Source organism: Poecilia mexicana, unplaced genomic scaffold (assembly GCF_051168715.1).
Source record: "Poecilia mexicana isolate PSO_F unplaced genomic scaffold, ASM5116871v1 scaffold_4, whole genome shotgun sequence".
In the NCBI taxonomy this organism is placed as follows: domain Eukaryota; kingdom Metazoa; phylum Chordata; class Actinopteri; order Cyprinodontiformes; family Poeciliidae; genus Poecilia; species Poecilia mexicana.
The window spans coordinates 5,356,398-5,366,962 of record NW_028263373.1 but is presented as its reverse complement, the minus strand read 5'-3'; the positions used below and the strand labels follow the sequence as shown (position 1 = coordinate 5,366,962).

The 10,565-nt window shown below is 36.7% G+C and overlaps 1 protein-coding gene across 1 annotated transcript in view; it reads right to left on the bottom strand.

Moving 5' to 3' along the window:
• Nucleotides 1–5,760: 5,760 nt before the first annotated feature.
• The window catches only part of syde2 (synapse defective 1, Rho GTPase, homolog 2 (C. elegans)), a 44,969-nt gene continuing 40,164 nt past the window's right edge, over nt 5,761–10,565 (bottom strand). The window contains exon 8 of the mRNA XM_015008558.2: nt 5,761–9,394. Within this exon, the coding sequence (XP_014864044.2) occupies nt 8,736–9,394 (659 nt within the window). The 3' untranslated portion in view covers nt 5,761–8,735. The remainder of the gene's footprint in view (nt 9,395–10,565) is intronic.

The following is a 10,565-nucleotide window of genomic DNA, read 5'->3' as shown; positions in this document are numbered from 1 at the left end:
GGTGTTTTTTTTTTCTTCTTTTTTTTTGTGAAGGTCCACTTCCACAAATCTCCCAACATGGGGGCACCCTGCACATTCAACACATGCTCATCCAAGCTGGAGCCCAGCTGCACAGAGATGGCAGAACAAGGGAGTTGATGCATTACAAAAACAAAAAAATAATCTTACAAATTGCTTACAGAACTGCTTGGTTGTGTTTCTCTTTTTAAACAAGAGACATTCCTCTGAGCAAACCTTAGTTTCTACAACGATCTGCACTTATTTCATCAATCTTTTGATATATTGCTGCAAAGCAGCAAGCTGTTTCTGCTTGGAGCCTCTGTGAGGTAGGTGGTAGGTTTCATTATTTGACCCTTGACCTCATAAGGGATCAGGTGGCCAGGACACTGCTGTGGAATGTTACCCCCTTGACTCCTTTTCATTTTCTAACTTAAAGCTCTCAGCGGTTTGTAGTCCTCTCTTTGGTAACGTGTAACACTTCTAACAGTTCATTGTTTTTATACATCTCAGGATGCGCTCTTCAGCTGGTCTTGATAAATGGTTCTTCCTGTCAAGGTCTTCTGAAAGTTACAGCATACTGAGACTATTGTGGGAAAAATAATAATATAAACAAGAAGAATGAGGTCTCACAAAACTAGAGCAGAGGAACATTGCTGAAGGTGTTTATTAGGAAATAGAGGAAACAATCTGAACAAACAGAAGCAGAAAGAGGTGTTATTGTTCAGAAGTCTGCATACCCCTTTAAAACTCGCTTGTTTTAAGATTATAATCAACTATTTCAAAACCGTTTCCTTATACTATGTCATATTTATCCTGAGCAAATGTTCTCTAAGTCTAGAGGATTGCATATTTGCTTTGCAGTTCTCACAGCTAGAGTGAACATGTGCAAGACTTTGCACATGTTCAGTGTTTCGAATGTTATTCAGATATTTGGATCACAACAATACACAAATTTCTCTACTTTCAAAACTACTTTTAAAGCTTTTTGACCAAAATTGGGGATGAGAAGCTCTCTCTTTTACAAAATATCTTGTTTAATGTGGAGTCCTGCATGCATTAAGGTGTTTTTGAAAGAATGCTATTGGTCCAAGTTTTTGTTTCTAAAAGATATAAATGTTTCAGTAAACTGTGAGTCATTCACATTCTACTTTTTCAACTATTTACATTTTTCTTTTCAAAATATCTACCTGCTCCAACAGAGGATGGAGTTGCTGGTGGCTACACAGCCAAAGTTTCTCCGTTGACAGCCGGAGAATGCTCGGCTGACAGCAGGAAGGCAATATTATAAACTAAAATACCAGCTGGATCACTGCACTTCCTCCACATAACTTTCCATCCTCTCTGCGCTTCATATCAGCTCAGTGTTGGAGCCCAGAGGAAGAACTTTGACTAACAGTGCGCCACCTGCAAGTTTATCAAACCAGTCAGGCCCGAATCGTCTCATTAAATCTGAGCCCAGCTGCTGTCAAGGCCTCTTTTCTGTCTCACCTTTCACATTCTTCTTTCCTATCAAGCAGAGCAAACCCTCCTGTCCTCCAGCTCAAAGGGAGAATGCTCTTTTCTGGAGGGGCGGGAGGGTGAGAGGTGATGAGCAGCTTACCTTTAGGAGGGATTAGCCTTATTAAAATGAAATGGTCTAGTCCTGAGTGACAGAGCAATGGAGGTGAAGCGGGGAAGAGGCTGGTAGGACAGAGAGGGGCTACGTTATGTGAGGCTTTTGGCCCCTGAAGATCTGAGGCACCGCTCCCGTGTTCTCCTTCCCTCCATCCTCCACTTTCACTTCTCTTTTTTTCTCGCTCTCTCTTCATCTCCCTTTCAATTTTTCATCTGCTCTGTTCTCTCATCATCGCTGGGGTTCAGAACAGCCGGATCTGTCAGCGCTGCGTCAAGAGATCTGCCCCCAGGGCCTCAGATGAGCTGCCAAGTACAGGGGCAGGACCGCGGGGGGAACAAAAGGCCCCCAAAAAACACACCAGAAATCCTGGGACTTTGGTACGTTGTGTTTAATAGCTCTACTATTGACGTGTACTGATGTAAGGAATGCGTACCCAGGGCCACAACGTCTAAGAAATGGATAAACAGGCAAAAACTGGTTTGTCTCTGTGATCTATACCAAGCCAGTTGTTTTAACTATTTTTTATTTTTATGTGTTTGAAACGCATAAAGACAAGTGAAAAAGATCATTAATGTGTTTTTTCTGATATTAGATAGCAGTAGCTGTGTTTCCATGACAAATGTTTGCAAAAATTTTTTGATATTCTGCCAATGTAGAAAAACACAATTTTGTAATTGCAGAGCTTCCATTAAATAAACACAGTTAAAGTCACACGTGAATAAATTTGTTACATACTTACCACACCATCATCCCCTTATGACTTCCTGTCATCTTCTTCATCTTTTCCACCAGCAGCAACATCCACTTGTTGATCACTTGACTCATATGATGTGAGAAAGTGTTTCCATGGCAGTTTTGTGAATGACACAAATTTTGATACAGCAGAAAAACCTCCTCGTCCTGGCATAAAGACTTTTTCTCAAAATTTTATTATTATTATTATTTTTTTAACCAGCCATGTTTCCATTAAGTACATTTATTTTCAGAATTCAATTTGTACACACTTATGGTCAGTGGTGCAGAGAATGAGGAATGATGGAGAACAAACACAGGAGGAGAAAGGAAAAGAAAGCTTTTCTAAAAAGCTACTGACAGGTTTGACCTTTTTGTTCAATTTAAAACGATGCTAATTTTTTTGCTAATTCTGTAAAATAAACTGCATCTCTTCCACATGGAAGTAAGTGAGGTGTGTGAGTGGCACAGTAGTCAATGTTTCCATTTTAATAGTCACTCATAAATTCTATCATAAAATTCAAATGACTGCAAAAAAAAAAAACAAAAAAAAAAAACAAAAAAAAAAATATATATATATATATATATTTTTTTATTTTTTTTATTTTTTATTTTCCTGCTGAGTTGAACATATAGTCGAATTTAAGTTAGTTCTAATTTGCTTAAAAATAGTGGGCAGCCAGTATCATTGGAAATATGTTACAATAAAATATTTCAGGAAAGCCACACTAATGTATCATATTTGCATTCCTCAGCCAAAGAAAGCCATTGTGTGAGGGATTCTGGGACACGCAGATTGGTCTGTGAGGGATGAGCAAGTTATCTAAGCTTTGTATTTCATTTCAAACCACCCTGTTTTCTCTGACCCTAACAAGGTTTTAGATTCCCTCAAGTCCAACAAGGTGTTTAATATCCTATCCTAGGGTGTGCTAAGTTTTCAGTACCAGTGAAATGAGAAATATTCTAAGATTTGGTTCTTAGAAAAAAATATAGACATAACTCATTCTTATTTTTCTGCATACCACCATCTTAACACATCACAGCAGGCTGTAGACTTTCTCCAGGCTGTTGGGTTATATAAAAACAAATGTTTTGTAGTAGCAATCCTGACCTCTGACCCCATCAGATGGCAAATCCTTCTGATCTCCAAACTTAGAATAGGAACAAAGTTAACGTGGTTTTGATGTGAATTTACCTAAACTAGAAAGTCAACTTTATCTAACACAAAATACAGAAGACGTCTGCATGCTAAAGTTCACTCAAAATTCAGCTGTACAAATAAAATAATAAAATTCTAAGATATCAGAGAAATCTGTCCTTGTATTATTATTATTATTATTATTATTATTGTAAAGAAAACAGAGTGATTTTGTATAATCAAATTAGTTATTTTAAGTTACTTATTTTAGTTCCATCTCCATTAAACTGCAGATTTTGTTGCCATGGTTAACAGCCGAGAAAAAGGGAAAAAGAAGTCAAACAAAGACTGCGTGTTGTGCGGCTGGTCGGCTGACATGCAACCACTATCCTGACTCAAAGGTCAGCAGAGATTAGGGAGAGAAGGAGGATGGAGAGAAGAAGAGAGAAGGTCTGTTCCTCATGTGGGTGGCTGTCCGGGATGTTTACCTAAGCCGGCTCATTTCTCTGCTCTCCCAAATTAGAAATGAAGGAAAGTTCAGCTCACTACGTCAGAAGCTCTGATATCAAGTGGGCGACCCTGACTGTCCAAACACTCTGTGTTATTAAGTCTGCCTTTGTTTTCACTCTTGCTTTCGTAAGGAAACCTTCGCAAGTCAAGTTTAAACAAAGTATATTTAGAAACAGGAATTGTTTGCAGCCAACTCTCTTCCACGTGTTTAAAGATTTTACGAATAAATATTTCAGCTGGATTAGATCCATCTCCAAAGACCCAAAATTAACTTTGAAACGGACAAAAACATTTTCCTTCGTGTGAAAGATTATATACACTCGGAGACCGCTGGTGGAATTTTTGGCTCTGTCTTCACATAAATTCCAGGCAGGATGTGCTTCTGGAGAATGGACATGTGGGAATTTAAACAGGGCTGTGCAGTGCAGACAGATATGTGTACATTCTGTATCCTAAAACTTTCTCATACCTGCTCAGAGCTGTGATAAAAAACATGATAGGAACCCTCTGAAGTGACATCAAACACGGCTGAAAACCATTTAGTGCTGAAAGGCGTCTGGCTGCTTTGACTTCTCATGCTATTTAGCAGAGATTTGTATCGACTCAACCTGAACCATGACAGCAACCAAGTTCTTTGCATTCATTTTACATTTATTTTTTATTATTTCCTACAATAGTGGAAATGATTGCAGGAAACTAGATACAATGAATTAATTTAGCTTGCGAGTTAAAAAAGCAGCTGCATCTTGGGAATGTCCCTGAAGCCAGGAGTCATTCTGGGAGATTCCCACAGACCAACATGGGCAATTCCCCAATGAATCTATCCACTGAGGTTTGGGTGCAACAACTCCGCAGTTCTGCAAAGAATCTAAAAAAGAAAATAACATCTTTAAGACGAATGTGTGACATAGAAACAGATGCGTTTGTGTCTTTGTTTAAAACGCTTTTCTTATGAATGAGTTCAAGGCTTGACATAAACGTAGGAAAAGGATTACCGCTCTGGTTTTTGTGCTTCTACTCTGTGGTCTTCACCCAGAACCACAGAAACTTGCTTTGTATGGAGCTGAGGCAGTAAAACCTCACCATTCAGTCCTTATACTGGTTTAGTTTTACATTGGAAATTTTTATCTCTTTCAGTAATTCAATAGAAAGTGTAAACTTATAGATAACAGATTCATTATGGGTAAGCTGGTATATTTAAAACATTCATTTTTATTCAGGCTTACAGCTAAAGAAATCCTAATATTCAGCATCCATGTTCTCTTATGGTTTTATGGCCTAAACAATCATTTTGAGGTCAGAGTGAAGGTTCCACACTCGGTGAGGATTTGGTCAACTGCCATCAACATATTTTGTCCAAGTTTAAACTTTAAATTTTAGAGGACTTCATGCTTTCCTCTGATGCCAAACCTACATAAAAGATGAGAGTTACCAGCAATGCAGATAAGGCCGTCGGTCTCCATAGCAACCGCCTGTCATTATCCACAGGCGTTTGTTTTTTGGTTTTCAAAACAAACAGAAGTAACATAAAACATAAAAAAGAAATATACTGCACTAAAACAAATGCTAATTATCAAGGCAAACCTGACAATTATTTTGCAATGCATGTTTTCCAATTAACCAAACCACTGATTTGATACATTTTAGTACTATAAATCTTTTTATTTTCACCCAAATTTAGGTTTAAATTTGATATAAAAGTTGCATTTTGAGGAAAACAAATACAAACTAAACAGGTAGTTTGAAAACATGCAGCAACCAAACATGAATGTAAAATAATATCTTTATTATGACCATGTTTTTCGGGTTCAATACAAAGCACCAATCGGTTCAGTTTAGAGATGCGTTCAGTGTGGCACTTTCTCATCTAAAGGACAAAGAGGATGAGACTGAAAAGAATGATTATATCGAAAATGTGATGCAACAAAATGAAGCAAATGTTATTTGTAATAACAAATATAACAACAATGTGCTGTAACCATGCTGTATGTAATACACCTTACCTTTAGATCTCATATTATCACTAAAATGTTTCTTGGATTTAAAGTACAGTCTGCATATTTAATAAATGGATGAAAATAACTAATCTCCCTCCAGGAGTTTTATGAATACTACTCAGCATTTTTTTCCTGTTCTCTTTGCAGGCAGATAGTTTAAAAACAACTTTGCTGAGGATTTTCATCAGACTCCCTCAGCAGTTCACTGATAAATGAAACTAAAAGAAATCCACTGAAAAACATACTTTTAAATTTGAGTTTGCCCCTTCTTAGAGAAAAATTCAGTTTGTTTGCATTTGTCCTAAACATTAAGGTCCATGACTACAGGGTTTTAAAGAATACATTACAGACTGTCACAATAAGCAGATTTAAATTCTGTAACACAAAACTTCTTTAAAAAAAATCTGGAAAATGCCTGTGACTCTAAATATTGTTCGGTGAAACAGACAATTATTTATGATAAGGCAGATGAACAAAGTCACACTTAAAAAATAGAAACAACAACTTATCTGCTTTTTAAACAATTCATAAGATTTAGCTCAATTTTAGCCCCATCTCACTTGCTTTCTCCAGATGGGTCAAGGCTACAACTGATCTTATACTTAAGTTACTTTTTTTAGTTCAAGCTTCTTTCAAATTATAAAAATGACCTTAAAATTCTAATAAATTTATAAGAGGGCCCAGAAGATATCATGTGGTAATAATGTAGTCACTTTTTGACTATGGTACCATATTTACAAAAAAAATCTTGTGCATCTTAATCAATCTCCGCCTCTACATCCTTTAGAAGAAACACAATCCCATCATCAGTTTATCTAAGTAACAAGTGGTCAAACAAATAAGCATACATTATAAAATAGTCTTATTTTACACATAAATATGAAATACAATGGCAGATCAGACAGAGCCTTGCTTATGTTGGTAAAGCTTTTGACCATGCAACGTTCAGTACCATAAAAAACACACCAAAAGTCATGAACACATCTCAGTCCACCAGACACAGATTAGCTCAAATATATACACAACATAATAACAACACCAATAGCATTTTATCATATATTTTACAGCTAGTGTTGCATCATTAGTCCAGCACATTAAGATGTGTACAGGTAGCTCAAAGGGAGATTTACACGACTGCCGTCAACACTACAAGGTCATCAGAAGTTTTTTAAATACGCCATTGAAATATAGGATGTAAAAATAATATACTCCAAATACATTTATATAATTATATACATATCCATATAGGTTAAATACTGATCACTCTGAATCCCTGGATTGATGAAAATCTCCTTTGTTGCTTTAGGCAGCAAGGTAACAGATGCTAACTGGATGAGGCCTTCTAAATATCACTACAGAAAACTAATGTTGACATCATCGGTTTCATTATTTAGCTTATGGTCTTCTGTTGTTTGTTTTAAAAAAGCATAAAGAAAAAGCTTTTTTTTTCACCCAAAGTTGGGCTAGCTAGCTTGGATTTTTATGCTAAGCTAAAAAAAACAAAACAAACTAATTTCTCTATTACTGCAACTTATATTTATTTACCAAATGAAAACATTTTCTGCTGCTGTAGATGAGAAGACAGACATCTAGACTGTTTGAGCCTGCTTGAAGCACAAAGATGACTAAAGAGAAAATGTATTTTTGTTTCACAAAGCTAGTTGGCTGTAACTTTTATGCTAAATTAAAATAAGTTTAGCTACTAAGTTGAGCTCAATGTGTCAAAATTCCCATCTAATAAGAAATCAAATAAGTAAATTTAGCATTTGGTTACTTTTATGACCTCCAGCATGAGATGTTTATCAAAACGCTTGCAAGCGCAACAAAAATTCATGTTTATTTTTTTTATCTTTAAGAGGAGTTTTCCACTGGCCCATTTTCTCACTTTATTCAAATCACAGTCAGTCATTCTAACTCTAAAAAGCACGATAATCTACTCAGCTACCTGCCTAATAAGTGCATTAATGTTGTATAATATTCTTGTACCTCGACAGTAAAGTTCTCCGTTGCCTTAAAAAGGAAATCCACTTTAATAAAAGAAAATGACGTTTCTCCTAAAAACTTGGCTTGTTTTAATCAGCACTCAAATCAAAAACAGGCAGTAACAGGTAGCAGCTCTGAAACAGATGTGAAGTCATTTTTTTTGTTAGATTATTTCTCAGGTCAAAAAAAATATCCGCTTCAATCATTAAAACCAAAACTTTTTGGATATTGAAATTAAGACCAGTCTGTAGTCCGTTGCCAAAATTGTAGAACGGACGATTAAAATATCCAAAGATGTTATTTTGTTTGTTTGTACAATCAAGCTGTCAGGAGATAACGTATTTTCTTTCAGGGTGGATTTTCCTCCTGACGCACCACCTTCACACAATTAAGGCACCTTTTAAACCCCTGAGGGGTCAATGGGTTCTTCTAATAAGAAGAAAAGCAACAATAACAACATGGAACACGGAACAGGAAAGAATGCAAACCAAAACAAACCACATGATGTAAGACACATGAAAAACAAAAAAACAAAAAATGATGGAATGTCTGTGGGTAAGGTAGAAATTCTAGAAGTGCCCTGTTTCATTCCTTCTCCTCTCACCTTGTAACTTATTACAGCAGCACCACAAGCCACAGGATTCCTGTGGAAACACTGTGGGTGTTTGCGAAGCACCTTGATCAGTACAGTAGGTCCTCCTCAAGCCACGTCTGTGTTTATGGGTCTACAAATGGATATGCGTGTGTGCCTGCGTAGTAGTCAGTATCCGACGTTGAGCTTGTTCTTGTTTAGCTCTCGTTCCAGGTTTCCTATTAGGGTGTCGATGCTCTCCTGCAGGTCTCTCAGGTTGACCCTGTTGCTCAGAACGGGACTGATGTCCTGGATCTTCATGTACGCCTGGTAAGTGTGCTCTTTAGGCAGGATGTGGTTAAACACTTTCTCCTCCGCCTCCTCCTCTTCAAAAGCCGGCGTGTTGTTTGAACTGTCGCTCTCGCTTTCTTTCTCCTCCTCCTCTTCTTCCCCATTATCATCCTTTTTCACAAACTCCTCTCTTTGAGGTTCTTCCTCCACACGGAGATCAGACGCAGGACTTGTGGCCCTCTCCTGGTCATCTTCCTCTGCTGCGTCCTTCTCGTGGGCTTCCTCGGCTGCCTCTGTGTCTTCAGACGGCACATCGTCGTAGTCTGCTTCTTCTTTACTGGGAGGAAGCAGCAGTTCAGAGGGGAAGTAGCTTTCACCACAGCCGCTCCAGTCGCCAGCATATCTGTTGCTGGGACTGTCCAGACGTCCCGGTTTGGGCCGCAGGACACCGGCCATCTCTGCTTCGCTGAGGTTTAAAAACTGGGGGCGCTCTTTCCTACGTCTCAGAGGAGGGGCTGCAGGGAACCGAAGAGACGATTGGTCATTTGGGTCCACAACTACAGGGAGAGATTAAAAAAAAAAAAAACAGAATACATTAATCAGACTACCATAGAATAAATAAAACAATCATAAAAGTTAGCAAGGCAGATTTGTTTAAAGACCCAAAAGATAAGTAACTAACGGTGCATCCAGGTAGTTTTTTTTTCATTAATTAAATTAAAAAAGTAAAACTTATATAAGTTTGCGATATTTCAAGCTTTTATTTCTGTTAATTTGCATGAATTTGGCTCAACTAGTGAAAATCCAAAATTCAGTTTTTCAGAAAATGTTAATATTACATGAGACAATTCAAAAAAATAATTTTTTAAATGCAGAATTATGTTCTCGCCACCTTCCTAATGTAATGGCCCAAGTCATTTTCTTCCCAAAATCATCTTTTTGGTAAAAAAATAAAATAAAATAATAATAATTACTTATAATAATGAGGTATGTTCATGGTTATTGACTGAACATGTAGTTTAGTAGAAAACTACTAAATATTTCGGTAATAAGAATAATTTTAGGTTGCTTTTATGCAATATTCAAATTTTCTGAAAAAACATAATTTCAGTTTTTATTAAGTGTAAAACATTAACCAAACTAAAAACTTGAATCAAAAACACTTTATGGAGTTAGGATTGAATTGAATTACAGAAACAAAGCAGCTTTTTAATCATATTACAATCTACACGGATACCGCTGTAAAAATTGCAGTTATTCAGATATGCATTGTATAAAACCCAAACTAATAAAGTGGTTAAATTAGGATTTTGCAGAATATCTTATTTTACATTGATTGATAATGTTCCTGATCGAAACCAATAATTACAAATCACAAGCAAATAAAAGCCAAAGGTTTGAAAAGAGAAAGTTTTAGCTTCTGTAGGCTCAGCTGCACATAAAGTGACTTGCTTTGTTGCTTCCCTTTTATTTCAATACAAAGAAGGTAAAAGTACTCCAGCTTGGGCTGCTCCATGCAAAGAAGAGATTTCTTTCCAGAAAGACAGAAATAATTTTTTTTGTAACTTTGAAGATAAAAATCATGTATTGTGTGATTTTGGATGATCTGAGCACCAATAAAATCCTCCAGAGCAAAAGAAATAAATTCTCATTTTATGGAGGAACTGCTTGCTGCTATTTAAAGGCGTCCAAGCAGTAATTTTATCAAATGAAGGAACATGCCAACTA